A 23,341-nucleotide genomic window follows, 5' to 3' on the forward strand; every position below is an offset into this window, starting at 1 on the left:
ACAGCTTTGTGTTGCATGACCTTGGATGACCTTGACCTTGGGCACATGTATTTTGGTAGGAAAAATGTGTAAAGCAGTTCTTAGTGTATGATGTCATTGCTAGGTTTAGTTATTTGACCTTGACCCTGAAGGTCAAGGTCATATAAAGGTCAAGGTCAAGCATGTGAGTCGTATGGGCTTTGCCGTTCTTGTTTCTCTCTCTCTCATTCTCATATAACACACACACACACACACACACACACACACACACACACACACACACACACACACTCACACACACACTCACACACATTAACACACACACACACACACATACACATACACATACACACAAACACACACACACACTCACCCAGACATACATATAACACTCACACACACACATACACACACACACATGCACACACACACACTCACACACACACACACACACACACACACACACACACACACACACACACACACACACACACCACACACATACACACAGTTACGTACACAACATTGGGTTACAAATGGGTAAGAGTAACGATGTTTCATTACAGTTTTTGGCATGAGTAGTTTCTCTCTCTTTTGTTCCAGTTTCTGAGACAGACAAAGGTGAGTTATTTACCTGTTTCTGTATGTCAGTCCCTGTCTCTTCCTCTGCCTGTCTTTTAGTCTCTCTCTCTCTCTCTCTCTCTCTCTCTCTCTCTCTCTCTCTCTTTCTGTCTATCTCTCTCACTCTCTCACTCTCACTCACTCTCTCTCTCTGTCTGCTCCAGCCCCAATTTCTTTCGGCGTTCCTCAAGGTTCAGTACTCGGTCCCATCCTTTTCATCATGTACACTAAGCCCCTCTCCACACTGATTCAAAACCATTCGGTTTTAAATCAGTCTTTTGCTGATGACACCCAGCTGTATAAACCCAATCCCCCTGCAGAGACACATTCCGCCACCCAGACCATTCAGACATGCATCACTGATGTTAAATCTTGGATGGTCGATAACAAACTTAAGCTGAATGATGATACGACTGAAGTCTTACTGTGCAAAAAGAAGAACACTACATTTCCCTCTCCCCAACCTGTTTCTGTTCAAATAGGCAACACCGACATTCTTTTCTCACCATCAGCTAGAAACCTTGGATTCACCCTTTCTTCTGACATGACCCTTAACAAACATATATCTTTTGTCTGTAGAGCAGCTTATTTTGAGCTTCGTAAGATCAGCACCATTCGCCACACACTCTCCTCTCAAACAACTAACACTCTTGTCTGTGCCTTTGTTCTTTCTAAACTTGACTACTGCAACTCTCTTCTCTCTGGCTGTCCTCTGTACCTCCTGCATAAACTACAAAAAGTCCAAAACTCTGCAGCACGCCTCATTCTCAAAGCACGAAAACGAGATCACGCAACACCACTTCTTCGCACACTGCACTGGTTTACACTCCCGTCCGACCCTGTCCACATTTGACTTATGCTCAAAACGGCCCACGTGGGAGCGCCGTAGCGTGCCATGATCGCGAAGCGTTATTTGCAGAAGAATAGCGCGTGTTCTAATTTCTATGACACAGACATAGAACGACGGAAATTTGACCAATCAGAGCAAACCAGAGCGATGACGTCAGCTGCTCGCGGCGCGGCAGTCGAATGCAACTGAACTTTCTTGTCAGGAGACCCGCTCCACTGTGATACCGCGTTGTGAAAAAAATCGTCGATGTGTGGCCACTCGGCAAATCCCGCGCGACGCACAAAACGGCCTGCGGCGCATAGAGCGTAAAACGGCGTCCAAATGTGGTCCACGAATACCCCGCTCTTGGTTTAAACAATGTTTTATTAAATCAAACATGGTACAACAATACAACGATAAACAATAGATATTACGCGCCCTACGTAGTTACAAATTAACAAAAATATGATGTCGGACAAACATTACTTATAAACTAATGGAACTATCTAGGTAAACAGCATAGTTGAAGCAAACCAAAAAGAACAAGAGAAAGCTAGCAGGAGGAAGAGGGGGATCGGGAGGGTGGAGGTGGGACGAAAGAATGGTAGGTACATATGAGAGATGAAGGTGGTTAGCGCATACAAAAAGAATATACATAGTACATTGTAAACTGTAATCCAGTGGCAAATAAGCAGTAGTTCGCTGAATATATAATTGAAAAATGTATATAGAATACATGGCATGGATATGCGTACTGAGTCAAATTAACAAAAACGACCAGATTTACAGATAAACGATTGGACACTTTCAAAAATAAGCTTGTTGGTGCGAAGAGAAAGGTTTTCGCTACCATTTAACAATATTTCAACATGTCTGTAATGTACAGGTAGTGCATTTATTGTAGATAGGCGAGCGTCTACGTACAGAGGGCAATGTATCAAGTAATGGTCAGCTGTTTCGTGCAGGTAGCCGCAAGCGCACTGCGGATTATCCTGTAAGTGGCGTTTGCACAGGTCAGAGTTCAAGTTACTCATGTTTAGGCGCATTCTGCAGTGATGAATCTCTTCCAATCGTTTACCACAGTAGTAATAGGCAGGTACGTTATAATCAGGAATAGTTAGATAGTGTTTGAATTCGCTGATTGAGTTAGTTGTTTTGATGTTGTCTGGCAAGTTGTTCCAAAGGACAGTGGTAGATGGTATAAAAGATCGACGGTATAATTCAGTTTTGCAAGTGGGAACTCTTCTTTCTGATGGTCTTCTTCGGTGATAGGGGTTAACATCAGAAGTTAAAGGTGGCAAAAGTTGTGCTAAGTAATGAGGACATTTGCCAAATACCATCTTGTAATATAAAATTAGTTTGTGTCTGCTCCGTCTTTCTTTTAGGTTACAAAATCCGCTTTCTTTATACAGCTTTTCGTGGCTGGTGCCGCGTACACCACCGATTATAGTCCGAATGGCTTCCAAATGTAATTTTTCCAGTGCAGTTGACCAGTACTCGGTGCAGTTGTCCCATAGGATGTCTGCATAGTCAAAATGTGGAAGAACAAAGGATTTGTACATAGTTTCCAGACTTTTACGATTTAATCTGTATTTGTAATATCTTAAGCAATTAATTAAGAGGGTGACCTTTTTTACGATGTTTCTCACTTGGAAGTCCCATTTACAATTATTCTGCAAAATTACGCCAAGATGTTTATGTTGGTTCACGTTTTCCAAAACAATATTATTAAAAATGATTGGTTCGGTTGGTATATTATCACGTTTTATGTCTAACAATTCCGTTTTTGCTTCGTTAAATTTAACTTTCCACTGTTTTGCCCAGGTACTAATTTTATTTAGGTCTGCGTTCAAAGTCTGCGCTCGTCTAATTGGATCTTCTAAGGACATGGACATGCTCGTGTCATCAGCAAACAACTTTATAACAGATTCAATATCATTCACAATGTCATTAATATATATCAGGAATAACAAGGGGCCAAGAACAGAGCCTTGTGGAACACCTGCCGGGATACATTTTAATGCAGACTTAGCACCCTTAATAACAACAGCCTGATGGCGATTTGTTAAATAATCGTGAAACCATTTTAACAATTGTCCTCTTATTCCTGCTAGTTCCAGTTTATATAATAATCCTTTATGCCAAACTTTTTCAAATGCTTTTGACACATCACAAAAAACAGCTTGAGTGGTAATACCCCGCTCTTCTTGTCAATTCCACGGGCACTGCCTTTGCCACGGGCGGTGGAGTGACGATGCTACGAGTATACGGTCTTGCTGCGTTCAGTTTCATTCTGTGAGTTCGACAGCTACTTGACTAAATATTGTATTTTCGCCTTACGCGACTTGTTTGTTAGTTTCTTATCACCCCATGTGCAAATCAGTACCGATTGCGCATTGACTACAAACTGTCCACCCTCTGCTTTAACTTCTTCTCTGGCTCGTCTCCTGCTTACTTCTCTGAACTCCTCACCGTCTATTCTCCAGCAAGACAACTCCGTGCCTCTTCTGCCTGTCGCATCTGTGGTATTGCGTGGTTACAAAGTAGACAAGACAGTTGAGGAACCTGGTGTAGCCATATTTATTACCCGAAGTTCCCAGTTACAAAGCGGGTGTTCTTTCCCTTGCGTCGTCTGCATGGTAGGCCGAAGTGGGCGTACTTCGACCTATCCAACAGCATCCTTACCATTCCACACACCAAAACCAAAACATACGGACAACGCACTGTTACTTTCTGCGCACCCACACAATGGAATTCTCTCCCCTTTCACATCCGCCACTTTCAGTCACCCCAAGCATTCAAACGAGCACTTAAAACACACCTCTTCAAGAAATACAACCCCTGATTTTGTTTTTCTCAGACCATCAGTAGGCTACATGTAGTGTAATATTTTGCTGTTTTAGTGATAATGTGATAATGTATATGAACATCTTGTTGATAACATGTTCTGTTTGATTAAGGGTATTCAGCTGGTATTTCCCTGTCTTCACTACCTATTTTATTCATGTTTTTATTACTTAGTTAGTGGAAGAATTTTTTGTCATGTATGTTTGATGGTGTATGCTTTTAATTAAGCGTTGTTGACTATGAATTTAGATGTAAATGCTTGTATTACTGTGTTTTAATGTTAAATGTGTCAAGCGCAAAGAGCATAATTGTAAAGTTATGATGTTGCGCTATATAAATGCTCATTTATTATTATCATTACTATTATCTCCCTCTCATTCTCTTTCTCCCTCTCTCTCTCTGTCTCTCTTTCTTTCTCTCTCTCTCATTATATCTCTCTCACTCTCTCTCTCTCTCTCTCTCAAATCAAATCAAGCAGATCGAAAAACCTAAATGGATCGACAAAGACATAGAAAATGCAGCAAATTACCGTGATTTTTTTTAAAAAAAACATGGTACACATGAAGAGTACAAACAACAAAGAAATAAAGTGAACTCCCTAAAACGAAAACGTAAACAACAATATTTTCAAAACCTCATTACATCTAAACAAGATTCAAAATCTATTTGGAAAGCAATTAACCAACTCACAAACAAAGACATTGCACATAAATCCTCCCAAGTTATTACTATTTCTGTAGATACACTTAATGAACATTTCTCAAAAATTGCCGATAAAGTGATTTCTTATGATCGGACAGAATCAAATGATTTAAAACTTTTGAAAGAATACTGCAATTCCAAACATATCCATGTTCATCATGCATTGCAACCAATGACTATACTGGATGTTTACTCTCAGCTACAGCATCTTAAACAAACCGGAACACGTGACATAGATGGGCTTGATGCAAAAATTATAAAAATGGCGGCTCCAGTAATCACGGATACATTAACTTTCATTTATAACATATGCGTCGACCAATGCTGTTTTCCAAGTAAATTCAAACAGGCTAAAGTGATTCCTCTTTTTAAATCGGGTGATACTACAAATCCTTCAAATTACAGACCAATATCAATTATATCAATCCTTTCAAAGCCTCTTGAAAAACATATCAATAAGCATATTCTTTTTCATTTTGAGGACAACAAATTGATACATGATAAGCAATCAGGTTTTAGGCAAAAACACTCATGTCAAACAGCGCTGATCAATCAATCAATCAATCAATGAGTCTTATATCGCGCATATTCCGTGGGTACAGTTCTAGGCGCTCTGCAGTGATGCCGTGTGAGATTAAATTGTATACGGCCAGTAGATTGCAGCCATTTCGGCGCATATTTACCTTTCACGGCCTATTATTCCAAGTCACACGGGTATAGGTAAACAATTATTAACTGTGCCTAAGCAATTTTGCCAGGAAAGACCCTTTTGTCAATCGTGGGATTTTTAACGTGCACACCCAATGTAGTGTACACTTAGCTTAGTTGACCAATGGCTAAACAAAATTAATAGTAACCAGTTCTGTGCTGCTCTATTTGTTGACTTTGCTAAAGCTTTTGACCTAATTGACCATAAACTCCTTATCAAAAAGCTTGAGATTTATGGATTAGCAACTGATTCTGTTAACATTTTAAAATCTTTCCTGTCAGACAGACAGCAAAGTACTTATCTGAATGAATCATACTCTTGTAAACAAACAGTAAGGTTTGGAGTTCCACAAGGTTCTATTCTTGGTCCTTTACTATTTTCTATCTATATTAATGACCTACCATTATTTGTTAAATGTATGTGTGAACTATTTGCAGATGATACTACAATTCATTCTAGTCACAAAGATCTAAGTGAGCTAGCAAGAGTCCTCCAAGAAAACATTGATCGATAGCTGGAATGGTCAGAACTAAACCATATGTCACTGAACCCAAATAAAACTAAATGCATGCTTCTAACCACTAGACAAAAAAGACAAAATCTGTCATCAAAACTTCCTAAACTACAAATACAAAATCAAGATGTAACTGAAGTTGATAACCATACCGTTTTGGGAATAACCATTGATCATAATCTGTCTTGGTCAAAACATTTAGATACACTTTGTAAAAATACTTCTAAAAAAATATATCAGTTTTCAAAAATTAAACACTTTCTAGACCTACGCACACGGAAACTGTTTTTTCTGGCATATATTCAATCAACTATTGATTATGCGTCCACAGTGTGGGACTCTGCAAGTGCAAACACTTTGAAACACTTATGCTCTTTACATAGACGAGCTGTAAAATTAATTCTTTTAAAAAATGCATCTCTCTCTACGTCTGATTATAGAAAATTAAAGATTCTTCCTATCAAATCAAGATTTATCTATAACAAAGGTACAATGATGCATATAATTATGTCAGGGAATGCACCTACATTCATTGCCTCAAATTTCAAACTGAATAATTCAATAAAACTAAACAAATTAATTACCCCAACCCCTAGAATTGACCTTTACAAATCAAGTCTTTCTTATTCTGGCGCCTTATTGTGGAACTCCATTCCTGATTTAATTAAAATGCAATTCAGTGAAACTTCCTTCAAAGAAATGTATATGCTGTTTCTCTTGGAAACAAGTAAATAATTATGTGATATTACATCATTGCTTGGTATTCATAATGCATTTTGAATGTCTTTTTAATTGTTTGACATGTTAATTATATACATTGTATTGTAATTAGCTTAACTTCTATTTCTTCTTGTTATTAATCGAGTTACCCTCAATGGGCGAGGGCCGGACGAAAAAAAGCATGTATACTTTGCTTATTCTGTTACCCTCGATGAATAAATAAAGTTCAAAGTTCAAAGTTCTCTCTCTCTCTCTCTCTCTCTCTCTCTCTCTCTCTCTCTCTCTCTCTCTCTCTCTCTCTATCTCTCTCTCTCTCTCTCTCTCTCTCTCTCTCTCTCTCTCTCTCTCTCTCTTTCTCTCCCTATCTCTTTCAATTGTTTGAACTATAAAGTTCACTGCAAAACAAAAACAAATTGTGCAGATACTACGTATTATTTAAAGTGTACACATGCCTTTTTTTAAATCTTGCACAATTGCTCTAGATGTATGCAACTGAGCGTTAGTTTACTTGTACATGTTTGCATGCGTTGTGGCTTTATTTCTAGCCAGTTTTTGTGTGTGTAAATATAGGATTACATAGTATTTCCTTTATATATGACGCTCAGATTGATTAAGCTTGTCATTTTCTCTTTACACCTGAACGCAGTGAGTTTGATACTAAAAGAAGACCTAAACTATTCAAAAAACAAAATGCATCAAATGTAGAAAATTGTTCTGAGAAACGAGACCCACGAAGACTTCCACAACGGTTACTGTTTTTACCAACCATTTTGCTTACATTATTTACCTTGTAACAACAATGTCTTACACAGATTGTCTGGAGTACGACCCGACGTACACTATCCCGCCTCACGTCGTTTTAAGCGATACAGAAGAAACACTCTCCCAACGCTCAAGTCGTTCCTGCAGCCAGGTTGTCTTCAAAGACAATGAGGAACTGGGACTGTTTTTGACTACTCAAGTAAAGTAAGAACCATGTTTTATTTACAGGAGATTCGGATATGCTTTTTTTTTTTTTTTTTTTTTTTGGGGGGGGGGGGGGGGGTAATTCGGGTTTCTTAAATTGTAGCATCGTCGACAGTCAATGACGACAGGTTTTAAATAACTCTCTGCTCTATTTATGCAAATTATTTACCGATCATTTATCATTACCAGAGTTCTTGAATTTAGAAATGGTAATGAAAGGTGAGAAAAGGTAAAGGGTTTCCTTTCATGTTGGGAGCCATTGGACATCTTTAGAATTTTAATTCTAGTCATGTTCTTGCAAATCGTTCTAACGAGTTTGTTTGGCAACCTACCTACCCCAAGCTGGTTCGCTTCGATTTTAATGCCTTTGTCTCCAATTATGTTTGGGCATTATGTGCTTTATAACTACTACAGACATATTTGTGTTCCTGTATTTTACTCAGAATGGACTTGGAGGAGTCGCCATCTTGTTTGTATGACTACGTTCAGATCGGCGGTACCCGGATGTGTGGCAGAGCGTTGAAGATGATCACTGTTCCGTACGACCGTCATTTGACTGGTATGTAGGTCATCTATTCTTCAATTTATTGAAAACAGCAACACGCTTTCTCTCACTCCAGCTTGATCTGCTAAATCGTTATTGTGGGGAAAGCTTTATTAACAGAAGTACGAGTAGTATGAACCAGTGAACAGTATAGTACACTAACAGCTGAAGAAACGGCGCAAGCGATTGCAAGCTCATCATATCGGTGATGTGAGAAACCATGAGGAAACAGCAGAACGTTTCTGTCAAAATTCCCTTTACAAAGTGTTCTGCGACACCATTTCTGTTTTAAAACGACCATTATTGGCAAACATCTCGCATGTTATGTTCGTGTTTGTAACAATAATCTTTAATAATATACATACATGTATAAACGAAATATGTTGATTCTGTAGTTTGTGTATGCCGTGCATGTACAAGAAAACTGAGTCACTATCAGTACGTACTATATGTCCCATGTTGAGTGTCTACACCAGCGATCGTGTGTTAGTTTACTACACTGTGACCCTGTATCGTCAACACTCATAGTCATACCTGGCTTTTTTGTGGGTCATAATTATGTGTAACATGTTTGTTTAAGTTCTACTTAATATAACGTTCACGTAAGTGCATATGTTAGATAATGATTTGAAGAATAGATATAAAACAAAATCCCTTTTGTCCATCTTCTGCCGTTCTACGTCAAGCGATTAATTAGGATCAGGTTAAGTACTATCTTCGTTTTTGTTCACATAATGTCCAGGCAAATTTGCAAGGTCACAATATCTACACAGAAAATAATAATAGCAGGGCTGTTACTTGGATCTTTACCACTCAAGCAACACAGGCTTTTCATAAACCAAATAATCCTAGATCTAGTTGGTCATTGGGACTTTCTTTCTCCACAGACTTTGCTCGCCTGAATGATTATCAATATTACGTCTGGTTAGAGGGGTTGGGGTCAGGTTGGTTTGGGGGGGGGGGGGGGTGAGGAGCCTTCGTTAACTTAGAAGCACTAATGTAGAACCTCCTATTCTTCTAACCTTTCATTATGGCAAATAAGACAGTAACACACAATAAAAACTCCCAAATTAAGTAACCACTACCCTAACTACCAATCACACCCACACACACTCACGCGCGCACGCAAACACATACACATACACACACACACACACACACACACACACACACACACACACACACACACACACATACACCCACACACACGCTCGGACTTACCAACACACGATCGACACACACACACACACACACACACACACACACACACACACACACACACGCGCGCGCGCGCGCGCACCCAACCAAAATTTAATTTATTTTTAATTTTTTAAATTTGTTTATTCAGAAATAGCCGGCGGTTTGTTCAAGAACATTGCCTTGAAGAGACCGACTGTTGAAATGACAAGCCTCTACCAGGACGACCCATCCTTCGGACCTGACAGGGCTGTGGATGGATTTTTCTTCACCGACATGAACAATCTTTCTTGTGCTGTCACAAGTGAGACTGATCATTCTCCATGGTGGTCCGTCGACTTATGGGAGGACTTCCTTGTGTGGGCCGTGGGCCTGACTATTATGAAACCTAGTAAGATCAATTTCGTGTCATTTTGCCAACTGATCTAGCATCACACAAGGGAGTCAGAAAATCCCAAAGAGCCCAACTCTTTTGGTTACTATCCTAACACCAGTTACAAACTAAACATGTTGCTGAGCGCATCATTTAATGAGTAGCAGATATAGTTCATAAGATACATTTTTGTTTCTGTAAGATGCACAGTTCACTTTCTCCAAACATGTCATTATGCCACAATACATATTTGGTGTGTAATTAGCTGACTGTGAAAACACTGATTCCCTGGGGTGGCAGATGATCGGAACTGTATTTTAAAAGTAGTTACATTACTGTGTACCTGGTTTACCTCTACTGACGTATTATGAAACAACGGCAGCTTTATTCAGCTGGTTGCTTAATACTGTTTAGTTGTTTTTTTTGAGATCTCAAAAATCTGAAAATAGGGATGTCATTACAGTTGACACATTATTCAGTGACTGTGTAAGTATGATTATTTGGCACTCAAAAATTCACCTTGTTATGTTGTCTAACAATATGTTAATGTCAGTAAATGTAGAGATGTAGTCCAGAGTGACTTAACTCATTGTCTCCCAGGTACCAATATATCTGTACCCACTGATATGGCTATATCTGACCTGGTACGGATATATCCGTACACAACGTCCCTTCAATCCCTTCCTGTAACGTCGATCTAACGCCTGCATTCCAGCGTGTTGCTACACAGTTCCTACACAGTTACCACATACTCGTAGTTTTGTCAGTCCACCGCTCGTGACAAAGGCAGTGAAATCGACAAGCCATGCAGAATAGTGCGGTAGTGGTCGCGTTGAGCAGGATAACACGCTTTTCTGTGTGTCTATTCTTTTTAGCTTACTAAGTTTGTTTTTAATTCAAACATATCATATCTATATGATTTTGCAATCAGGAACAGACAAGGAATAAGATGCAATTGTTTTTAAATCGATTTCGGAAAATTAATTGTAATCATAATTTTCATATTTTTAATTTTCAGAGCTTGTTTATAATCCAAAAATAACATATGTATATGTTTTTGGAATCAGAAAATGACGAAAAATACGATGAAATTATTTTTGGATCGTTTAATAAATTTTTTTTTTTAATTACAAGTTTCCGATATTTAATGACCAAAGTAATTCTTTAGTTTTTAAGCCACCAAGCTGAAATGCAATACCAAAGTCCGACCTTTGTCGAAGATTGCTTTGCCAAAATGTCAATCAATTTGATTGAAAAATGAGGGTGTGACAGTGCCGCCTCAACTTTTACAAAAAAGATGGATATTTACGTCATCAAAAATATTTATCGAAAACAAGAAAAAAACTTTCGGGGATATCATTCCCAGGAACTCTCATGTCAAATTTCATAAAGATCGGTCCAGTAGTTTAGTCTGAATCGCTCTACACACACACACGCACACACAGACAGACAGACAGACAGACAGACACACAGACACAGACACACACACACACACACACACATACACACACACACACACACACATACACACACACACACTCACTAACATACACACACACACACACACACACACACACACACACACACACACACACACACACACACACACACCACGACCCTCGTCTCGATTCCCCCTCTTTGTTAAACCATTTAGTCAAAACTTGACTAAATGTAAAAAATACAATCGTGGAAAATACAACTTACTGCTGACAGTTATCAGAGAACTCGGAAGACGCCTATTGCACATACAAATAAATGACAGAAGAATAGTATTCATGCTTTTGAAAACCTGATTACTTGTGCTGTATAATTTGTCCTTTTTATATTTAGTCAAGTTTTGACTAAATATTTTAACATCGAGGGGGGATCGAAACGAGGGTATGGTGTATGTGCGTGTGTGTGTGTGTGTGTGTGTGTGTGTGTGTAGAGCGATTCAGACTAAACTACTGGACCGATCTTTACGAAATTTGACATGAGAGTTCCTGGGTATGAAATCCCCGAACGTTTTTTTCATTTTTTGGATAAATGTCTTTGATGACGTCATATCCGGCTTTTCGTGAAAGTTGAGGCGGCACTGTCACGCCCTCATTTTTCAACCAAATTGGTTGAAATTTTGGTCAAGTAATCTTCGACGAAGCCCGGGGTTCGGTATTGCATTTCAGCTTGGTGGCTTAAAAATTAATTAATGACTTTGTTCATTAAAAATCTAGAAATTGTAAAAAAAAATAAAAATTTATAAAACGATCCAAATTTACGTTTATCTTATTCTCCATCATTTGCTGATTCCAAAAACATATAAATATGTTATATTCGGATTAAAAACAAGCTCTGAAAATTAAATATATAAAAATTATTATCAAAATTAAATTGTCCAAATCAATTTAAAAACACTTTCATCTTATTCCTTGTCGGTTCCTGATTCCAAAAACATATAGATATGATATGTTTGGATTAAAAACACGCTCAGAAAGTTAAAACAAAGAGAGGTACAGAAAAGCGTGCTATCCTTCTTAGCGCAACTACTACCCCGCTCTTCTTGTCAATTTCACTGCCTTTGCCATGAGCGGTGGACTGACGATGCTACGAGTATACGGTCTTGCTGAAAAATGGCAGCTACTTGACTAAATATTGTATTTTCGCCTTACGCGACTTGTTATTTATTTTTTTTTACCTGTATTCGTATTCCCGCAACGTAGATAAGAAATAGATCGTCTCTTTATCAGCAGGTGTACATACTACGTCCACCACTCTGCGCGATGGCGAATTCAACGTCACTGTTTACAAACAAGGGAAAGAAAATGCAGCTCACACGTTTGACAGGCGTTCCACCATGCATCTTCTTGAAGGACGCACGTATCAGCTGAATTTCAAGCCACCTGTCAGAGGCCGGTATGTCAAAGTGTGGAAGAACTCTGCAGTTTTGGGTCTGTGCGAGGTACAAGTGCTCATCAACCTGAAAGGTGAGTGACTCACTTTTAATAGATTTTTAATTACACATTAGCATGCTTCCATTTGAAACTTCGAGGTCTTCATCGGGGATTGACGCCCGACAAAAGCTAATTGAAGCCCGACGGAGCGAAGCGACGGAGGGCTTCAATTAGACTTTGGGAGGGCGTCAATCCACGATGAAGACCCAGAAGTTTCAAATGGAAGCATGTTAATGTTATTGTAATTCAATCTGACGACGATCTCTTTCCTGCTTTCATGCGGTTGTAAACAGACAGAATTGGTTCTGTTCTGTTCACACACTACTTTCAGTCCACCTACCTGCAAGGGTCAAGTCCCAAGAAATATGTCTCTGTATTCCTATCGTATCACTCTGCTCCTGTTTTGTTTTCTTTCACACACATTTTCCCTTCTTTTTTTACGGGTTTCTGGACAGCAAACTCCAAAACAAATTCTTTCATCACAAAAGCGATCTTTGGAATTGACTGACGTAGTCCGGAAGAATTCATGCATCAACTTACGTCACGTATTCGACGTCATCACTTCGCATACCTTATGGTCTCGGTATCTCGTTGGCCTTCATATTTCCTACTTGTAAAATGACCCTCAAAGCTAACCGAGACTAGTTGAGGCTGTATCAATGCGCCTCGCCAGCAGAGTGTTAATATATTTTTTTGCGAGTGGTTATCGACAATTAATGACCGGTAATTTTTAATGAGTTGGGGCATTCTGACCAATCACAGGATCTGTTTCATTAAAACGCAAACTTGATTGAATTACAATTGACATTAAAGGCACAGTAAGCCTCCCGTAAACTTGCACAGATACTGTCAGGCGTTTACACACAGTACAAACACCCTTCCATTTGAACGCTCACCACACGGGAACATCCTAGGTGCCCTACGTCAAGAACGAGCAATTTTTAAAGAATTAATTTTGCGGATTGTCTCAGAGACAATCGGACCGTGGTGCGTTTTGGCGCTAGACCTAACTTTTAAAATGTAAATAATAAATTGACAGCTTGTTGCACAAACATTCTTAAATCATAAAAGAATCATTTTTTTATCAAGACAAGATCAGTACAATTCGAAGTTTTGAAAGTTTGAAAAAAGAAAAGCCCGAAAGCAGAGTCACGCAAGGTCGTTGTGCTCGTAGCAGACGACGGTTTATGCCTATCGCCAGTTCCTCTGAACAGTCAAAAGCCATCGCTAGAGTTCTTGTGAACCACAACCGTTTGTTTCGTGCATAGTCAGAGGTACACAATAACGTGCTATTGCAGATAAGCTCACATCGAGTCGCATTCAAATTACTAACTGACGACTACATTGTAAAAAAGGGAAACTGGATCACACGGGTTCACGAGGGCTCAGGGGTAAGATAAACCACGCACAAATAAATTCTTTGAAAATTGCTCGCTTTCCACGGAGGGCACCTAAGATGTTCTCAAGCGGTGAGTGTTTAAATGAAAGAGTGTTTGTACTGTGTGTAAAAGCCTGACAGTATCTGTGATGGTTTACAGGAGGCTTACTGTGCCTTTAATCCAAACCATCCTGTGCTCTTTTCATGACCACATGCACACACGCACGCACGCACACACACGTGCACGCACGATCAAACACACACACACACACACACACACACACACACACGCACGCACGCACTCACATACACACACGCACGCACGCACACACACGCACGCACGCACACGTACGCACGCACGCACGCACACACTCACACACACCCACACACACATACACACACACACACACACACACACACACACACACACACACACACACACACACACACACATCTGATGAAATGTATACACGTTGATTGCAGATGAGTTTTCCCCAACTAATAATTATTGCTTTGTTGTCAATCTATTGGCTAAGAAATGATCGTCTGTTTAAAGTTTATACGCAAATTTTTTCGACACTGTACTGGAGATGGCCAACCTGGTGTCTTGGTCTTCGTAAAAGCTTTCGTCATTGGTTAAGAATAAAAACAAATCTTACATTAGCAAGTTTATTTTGTGTAAATTAAAACATGGATAATGGAGCGGAACACAAACAATCAAAACACAAAAATGGTAGGTAATTTGAACGTTTATTAGTGGAAAATAAAACGTTACATTTACTAGTACGTCGACGCAAAGAATACCTCGCCGGCATTTTGCAAGTGAGCCACACGATCTTGAGACAAGTTCATCATCTGTTTCACAAGTGTTTGTCTCTCTGTCTTCGTCAAATATGTTTGGGTCGACGTACTAGTAAATGTAACGTTTTGTTTTGTCAATAATAAGCGTTCGAATAACTTACCAATCTTGTTTTGTTTTTTTTCTAAACATTTGGAACGTTGGCAGTATATCTGTTTTTGGATAATATTACTTTTGCACATTTCCTTTCTATCATGAACTTCATTTTACAGACAACGTCGTCGACATTCCGGAAGTTGGTAAGTCCAATTAATTTGTTGCAACATACCCTGTTCCGCGTGCGTGTACGTGTGTGTGTGTAGGTGTCTAAAACAAAAGTACCCCAAAAGACATTGAAATATCAGTACGGAGAGATGGTAAAACTAATATGTAAGCTACTACACTAATATGTACCCCAGACCAAGAAGCCTACAGCAAATGAAGGAAAAACTGTTTAGATAAAGCCAGAAACATTCCCTAATGTAACGAACAATAAGGCAATGAAGATGCAGTCTGCTATTAAAAAACGGGGTGGCTACATTGATCACGTGGTGTGAAGAAACAGACGATCTCAACTGAAAGCTGTGAACTGGGGACACAACTTCTATGAACTGACTACAATATCACGCAAAAATGATTTCAATACATTTACTGACTTGTCTGTAGTGTTGAAAGAAAATCGGGTATTTGCCTGTCTCTGTTTAGTTTATCTGCGGGCTTTCAATTGTCTTTTCACAATGTTTCTTCTCCATTCATCCCGGAGATGACGATGTTTTTGTAACGTAAGAATGCGTCCCATGTTCCGGAGAGACAAGTTCAAGGGCGCGCAATATTTCTCTAACGAGGCAGGAAAAAAATGGGGGGGGGGGGGCATTTTTTTATGAAAAGATATGCTTATTTGACAATTTACATTCAACTGCATTCAGGGGCAACATGCAGCCACAGAAATGGTGACAGTGTCAAGTAATACGCGGAATATACGCTCATTGCAAACATAGTGTAACTTCCACGCATACGACATTGTCTGTGAAACGCCTGAACTGTAGCTCTCGCATTTTGAAGATATTTTTCGTAATACTCGTCATTGAGGTGGCTTACTTCAGTTTTTAACTAATAAATGAATGCAGATTCCAAACCTGAAATTAAAGTAACGTTTTTAGAAACTTCATTTTCCGAAAAAAGTTGGACCGATTTGGCGACATTTTTTGGAAACGTCCCAAATACTAATTAAACCATGATTTGATTTTTACCTAAAAAGTTAAGGCTGGTTTGCTAGTTTCCAAGAGTACCAGGTTTGTTTGTTTTTTAATTCAGAGAGTATGGTTTAATGTTGTTGTTGATAATGCTTTTGTTTACAGATATTTGAGTTCGTAGATTGTTTTCGGACAATAGATAGTTAATTAAATTGTCTGTGTATATGTGAGCGTATGTGCCATATGTATGTGAGTGCGTGTGCGTATGTGTGGGTTGTGTGTGTGTGTGTGTGTGTGTGTGTGTGTGTGTGTGTGTATGTGTGTGAGTGTGTGTGTGTGTGTGTGTGTGTGTGTGTGTGTGTGTGTGTGTGTGTGTGTGTGTTTCAGTCTTCTTATTGCACTTAAACAAACATTGGTATTTGCTGAAGACTAAACGAATTCTTTTGTTGTTACACAATCTTTACAGGCACTTCTTCATATCGCTGGTTCGACCGTAAGTCCATTGAAATGTCATTACTTTCAATAGAACACGTATTAAGCATTATCCATCCCTCTCTCACTCCCTCTGTCTTTCAAAACTATACCATTTTTGTTTAGGTTTGAATTTAATTTTACAATCCTCTAGTGTGAAAAGTGCAAAGAGGGAACATTTTCTGAAGAATTTCTTCGACCAAAGAATTGTTTCTTGATTATGTTTTGATTTATGAATACTTTGTACCAAATACTAAATTAAAACAATTCCCAAATGAAAAAACATCCCCAATGTTCTTTTTTTTCTCTCAAGTTATAGCAATACGACATACCACACCATTGTTCAAGACAAACAGGAAGTTGAGAGCTTTACCTCCCTTGATTTGCCTATTTGTGACTTTCTACCGAAAAGAAACCAAATAATTATTTCCGACAGGCAGTCTTACTAGCTACTTGTTACGGAGTGAGGTTCTGAACCAGGTCATAACCGCATTTAAGACAAGGCTTAAATTGCTTTATTTTAATAACATTATTTAGACCCATTCTGCTTCCCATGACGTTTACAGAACGATCAAATCTGTTCACATAAACAGCAACTTATCCGACAAAACATACTCGCAATATCATCCAACAACATCACTTGGACTGACTATTTAGCACGCATAAACTTCAAACTAGTGTATTTAACCAAGTGCCATTCCTTGGGATAGACTCGTAGACTGTAGAGTACACTGAGATCTACCATACTTCTTTTCGCGAAGGAAGGAAACTGAGACCAGCCGATCAGCGTGCAGGAAATGTGGAAGCTCACTCTTGCGTACTGCTGTGTGTTTCGTTTTTATCATGCGTGTTTCGGAACATACTGTCAGTTCTTTCGGTCCCCCCGCGGGTTAGGGGGAAGAATTTACCCGATGCTCCCCAGCATGTCGTAAGAGGCGACTAACGGATTCTGTTTCTCCTTATATCCTTGTTAAGTGTTTCTTGTATAAAATATAGTCAATTTTTGTAAAGATTTTAGTCAAGCAGTATGTAAGAAATGTTAAGTCCTTTGTACTGGAAACTTGCATTCTCCCAGTAAGGTAATATATTGTACTACGTTGCAAGCCCCTGGAGCAAATTTTTGATTAGTGCTTTTGTGAACAAGAAACAATTGACAAGTGGCTCTATCCCCTCTCCCCCCTTTCCACGTCGCGATATAACCTCCGTGGTTGAAAACGACGTTAAACACCAAATAAATAAAGAAAGTTCTTTCGGGATTACAGTGGTACACATTCACTGGATTGAAACATGTGTTCTTTAGTGAACACCCTTTTTAACTGACAGAAGGCAGAATAATAAATATACCACATAACGAAAGAATAAGTGTAAAATGCCAGTTTGGGAGAACTCTGAGATAGATTTCATTGATATATTTCAGTGACAGTGTAATTTGTTTAAACATTTGAGGGAAAAGTTGTTACCCGTGTATTTTCGGAGAAATTCAAACGCAGTCAAATTTAAACATGTATTACAGAAAAAAGCGAAAGGTATTGAACTTGATATATTTCATTAAATATATCCTGAAAGAATTCTGATTATTTGTTAACGTCTTTTATTTAAAACAAAAACAAACAAAAAGTTCTGTAAACACATTCGTGATTATAACTGATTACTTATTAACCCAGTTTTACTTACTTATGTTTATTAATTACGCAGTGTTATGTCCCATTATAACATTTCTTTTTTGTTACATTTAGTCAAGTTTTGACTAAATGTTTTAACGTAGGCGGGGGGGGGGGGGGGAGAATCGAGACGAGGGTGTGGTGTATGTGTGTGTGTGTGTGTGTGTGTGTGTGTGTGTGTGTGTGTGTGTGTGTGTGTGTGTGCGTGTAGAGCGATTCAGAGTAAACTACTGGACCGATCTTTATGAAATTGTACATGAGAGTTCCTGGGTATGATATCCTTAGACATTTTTCATTTTTTTGATAAATGTCTTTGATGACATCATATCCGGCTTTTTGTGAAAGTTGAGGCGGCACTGTCACGCTCTCATTTTTCAACCAAATTGGTTGACATTTTGGTCAAGTAATCTTCGACGAAGCGCGGACTTTGGTATTGCATTTCAGCTTGAAGGCTTAAAATTTAATTAATGAGTTGTCATTAAAATCGATTTTTCGCAAACAGATTTAAAATTGATTGCATCGTATTCTTCATCACATTTTGAATCTAAACATATAAATGTGATCACAATTAACGAAAATAGATTAATTAGTCTTACGATTAAAATTTAAGAAATCGATCCAAAAAGGATGTCATCTTATTCGTGATCATTTCCTGATTCCAAAAACATATAGATATGATAGGTTGTATTCAAAACAAGCTCAGAAAGTTAACAAGAATACAGAAAAGCGCGCTTTCCTGCTTAGCACAAGACGCCACCGCGCTAATCTGGCGTGTCAATATCACTAGGTTTTGCACGTGGAAGGTGAGCGATTTCCTTCACGCGGGGATTGACGAAGCTGTACTGTCTTGGTAAACAAAATACAGTGGTTCAGTTTCATCCCGTGAGTTCGACAGCTTGACTAAATGTTGTAATTTCGCCTTACGCGACTTGTTTTGTTTTTATTGAGAAAGGTGTCAGGAATTAATCGCTTCCGAGGAAAAAGATCCCGGTTGAATCGGGAAATAAGACAATTAATCAATTTGGCGTCTTCCCAGCACCTTGAACCTATTAGACAATAATATCCTCTGGGACAGTGTTGCAAATAAGTGTGTTCCTTTATTGTGGTATACACATTATTTTGTCCGAAGAAGAAAAGTGTCTTCATAGTTGTGCTCTTAAATACTTAGCTCTGTAAATGTATGGTGAGGTTCAGATCTGTGATCTAAACATGATTAAAATGTAAGCGCTTCAATCGATACGACCTTGCATGCCAAAATGAGACGAAATAGAAGAGAAATTATCCTGTGACGTGTATTTATCGAAATAGCAGGATTTTGACGGTACGAATTTCTCTGCAGAATGAGGACGTTTGTATCTCGAATGTATATGCTCCAACGATTGGTAAAGACAAATATCATTTTTTTGAAAAGTTGGAAAAGCACATTCAGTCGCTGAATATGTTGAACTACATAGTGTGTGGAGATTTTAACTGCGTAATTGATAATAAAGAAGACATTATTAGTGGAGAAAAACACAATGTGGGGGATGTTAATCGCTTTAAAAAGCTCTTGGAAAATAGTGAGTTAAATGATATGTGGAGGTTATTCTGGCCACAGGAAAGGGAATTTACGTGGTCAAGAAAAAATCCTTTCATTGCTCGCAGATTGGATTACATTTTTGTTTCCGACTCTGTGCTAAATAATATTAGAGACTGTAATATATGTTCCGTTGCACAATCCGACCATAGGTCGGTTAACATAACATATAACTTATGTTCATTTCAGCGTGGTCCATCATATTGGAAATTTAATGATAGTTTGTTAAAGGATCATATCTTTGTTGATGAATTGAATTTGATGTTGGAAGAATTTGAGATACAAGATGAAATAATGGAGGATCACGTAAAATGGGACTTGTGTAAGATTAAAATAAGAGAATTTTGTATTCGGTACAGTAAGGAAAAAAATAGATGTAAGTTTAATAGACATGGGGAATTGTTGGAAAATTTGAATAGGATTGACAAAGCCCTTGTTTTAGATCAAGATAATAACGAATTGTTGATGGAAAAAGATAAAGTAAAAGCTGAACTGGAAATGTATTCAATACAGGAAGCTAAAGGAGCCCAAACTAGGTCCCGAATTAAATTTATTGAAGAAGGAGAAAAAAATACAAAGTATTTTCTCAATATGGAAAAAACACACTCAAACGCGAAAATTATGGATCGTCTTGCTAAAGCAGATGGTCAGGTGATAACAAATCAGGATGATATTTTGACTGAACAAGTCCAGTTTTTTAGAAGGAGATACGAAAAAAATATTGAGTTTGATGAAAATTTGGTTGAACAGTTTTTGGATGGTGTTGAAGTTCCTCAATTAACAGAACAGCAGAAGACTGGAATTGATAGTCCGATCACTTTAACAGAATTGTCGACATCCTTAAAAAATATGAAAAACGGTTCCTCCCCTGGATGTGATGGTATTACAACCTCCTTTATGAAGTTCTTCTGGTGTAGAATAAAATACATGGTATTGAATTCCTTTCATGCATCTTTTTTAAAGGGAGAATTAACCGTCACACAAAAACGGGCAATAATGATATTAATTCATAAGGGTAAACAGTTACCAAGGGACGACCTTAATAATTGGCGACCGATCTCACTATTAAACACTGATTATAACATATTGGCGAAGACTCTTTCAGTTCGCCTATCTAAAGTTATTTTAGATATTATTGGTGAAGATCAGTATGGTTTTTTGAAGGGTCGAACCATTAGTTCAGCCATCCGGCAAATAGACGATTTAGTGTCGTATGTAAACGAATATAATAAACCTGGGTTCCTTGTAGCACTGGACTATAAAGCTGCATTTTACACGATTTCCAAAGAGTATATTGTGTATGCATTTAAACGATTTAATTTTGGTGCCGTCTTTGTAAGATGGGTAGAGATTCTATTGTATAAATCTGAAAGTTGTATCAATTTTATGGGCTGGTTATCGGAATGTATTGAATTGAACGCAGGTATCAGACAGGGCTGTTCTTTTTCACCGATGGCCTTCATCCTTGCATTAGATTTGTTGGCCTTGAAAATTCGAAATGATGGTTCAATTAAGGGTCTGCCTCTGCGGAAAGAAACTAATGATAATTATGATATGTTCTTTAAGATATTATTATATGCTGATGATGTGACCCTATTTCTGAACGATATGGATGAGTTAAAAAACGCATTAACCCTTGTTACCTATTTTTCCAAATTCTCTGGTTTGGCAATGAATAGACAAAAAACTTAAATCATGGCCTTGGGCAGTAATAAATATGGTAATGAAAATGAGTGCGGGTTAAGGTGGACTACAAGAGTGAAGATTTTGGGAATTTATTTCAGTAGCTCCTCATCGGTCTCTGAGATTGAAGAAAACTGGACAAGCCGTATTGAAAATATACGACGCAACATTGTAAAATGGTTTAAACGAAATTGTAGTATCATGGGGAAAATATGCATAGTGAAATCTCTTTTGTTATCGCAGATTATTTATCCGTTGCAAGCACTGGTAATACCCGAAAAGGTATTGACTGAGATAAATACTATGTTTTACATATTTATTTGGAAAAAGCGATTTTCAAACACTAAGGCATTTGAGAAAGTTGAAAGAAAAGTGATGTGTCAAGAGTTTCCTGATGGGGGTTTAACAATGATTGATGTCATTGATATGCAGTCCTCTTGTTTGTTGTCCTGGGCGGCAAATTTATTGAACGAAAAGCAGGAAAGATGGAAACATATACCGATACATATGTTTTCGAAGCTTGGTGAAAGGTTGTGTTGCTTCCAATCTAACACCACGGTAAACAAATTTAAAGGATTGGGATTAATTAAAAATGTATTTTGGAAACAAGTTTTAATTTGTTGGTTGAAAAATAAGGACATGATTCAGAGAGCAGTAGGTGGAGAAATGTTATTAAGTGATACGTGTTTATGGAACAGCAGTGATATAATCTATTGCGGCCAAACCCTGTTTTTTAGCGACTGGATTAAAGCAGGCGTTTGTCGAGTAAAGGATGTATATGTTGGTAATGAGATTTTGCCCTTTAATATTATGCAGCAGAAGGTTGGATGTAAGCCCACAAGATTCTTTGAATATAGGGTGATTTGTACAGCAGTTAAACCAGCAACACTACGCTCTGCAAATGGAAATGTATGTGGATTCAACGATTTAAAGAACCTGAGTAAGCCTTGTCAATTTCGCAAATTAATTATAAAGGAAAAATATGTGGAGCCGGTTGTAGTTAAATTTTGGGAACATAAATTTGATTTCAGGCCGGGAAAAGAGCAATGGTTAATGGTAAACAAAGTAACCACTGAAACAAGATTGCGAATGTTGCATTGGAAAATATTGCACAATATTTACCCCACAAATATTTTATTGTATAAAATAGGCATTTCCGTGAGTAATTGCTGTACTTACTGTGAGAACGAAATTGATTATATTGAACATTTTTTTTACTTTTGCCCGAAAATTATGTCCATTTGGAAATGCGTTGAGGATAAAGTGAATTGTAAATATAATATGATTATTAAAATTACCGTAAAGGAAGTTTTTTTGGGCGTATTTGAAAATTCACAAAGTTCCAAGGCACTAATAAGTTATGTGAATTATTTGATTGTGATAGCCAAAATGTGTGTTGGTATTTATAGATATTGCTCCCCTCTGGATATTGTATGCGTTTTTGAGAGGGAATTGTTATATAGAAAAGTTGTTTAAAATACATTTAGATATAGTAATGTTAATGTTATAGTAAAAACATTACTTGAAAAAAATAAAATAAAATAAAATAAAAAAATAAAAAATAAAAAAAAGATCAATGAAGAAGGATGCTCCCCGCCAACAACAACAAAAAC

General features: G+C 38.0%; 2 protein-coding genes across 2 annotated transcripts in view; both read left to right on the forward strand.

The window, feature by feature from the left end:
- LOC138974541 (uncharacterized) overlaps positions 1–16,510 on the forward strand; it is a 25,865-nt gene extending 9,355 nt beyond the window's left edge. The window contains exons 10-16 of the mRNA XM_070347256.1: positions 583–600; positions 7,734–7,887; positions 8,331–8,446; positions 9,780–10,019; positions 12,725–12,961; positions 15,378–15,404; positions 16,503–16,510. Of these exons, the coding sequence (XP_070203357.1) occupies positions 583–600; positions 7,734–7,887; positions 8,331–8,446; positions 9,780–10,019; positions 12,725–12,961; positions 15,378–15,404; positions 16,503–16,510 (800 nt within the window). The remainder of the gene's footprint in view (positions 1–582; positions 601–7,733; positions 7,888–8,330; positions 8,447–9,779; positions 10,020–12,724; positions 12,962–15,377; positions 15,405–16,502) is intronic.
- Positions 16,511–16,808: 298 nt separating this feature from the next.
- LOC138974198 (uncharacterized) overlaps positions 16,809–23,341 on the forward strand; it is a 33,290-nt gene continuing 26,757 nt past the window's right edge. Inside the window, exon 1 of the mRNA XM_070346912.1 lies at positions 16,809–16,830. The gene's annotated coding sequence lies outside the window, so the exon portion shown is untranslated. The remainder of the gene's footprint in view (positions 16,831–23,341) is intronic.

The sequence above is a fragment of the Littorina saxatilis genome, linkage group LG8 (assembly GCF_037325665.1).
Source record: "Littorina saxatilis isolate snail1 linkage group LG8, US_GU_Lsax_2.0, whole genome shotgun sequence".
Taxonomy (NCBI): Eukaryota; Metazoa; Mollusca; class Gastropoda; order Littorinimorpha; family Littorinidae; genus Littorina; species Littorina saxatilis.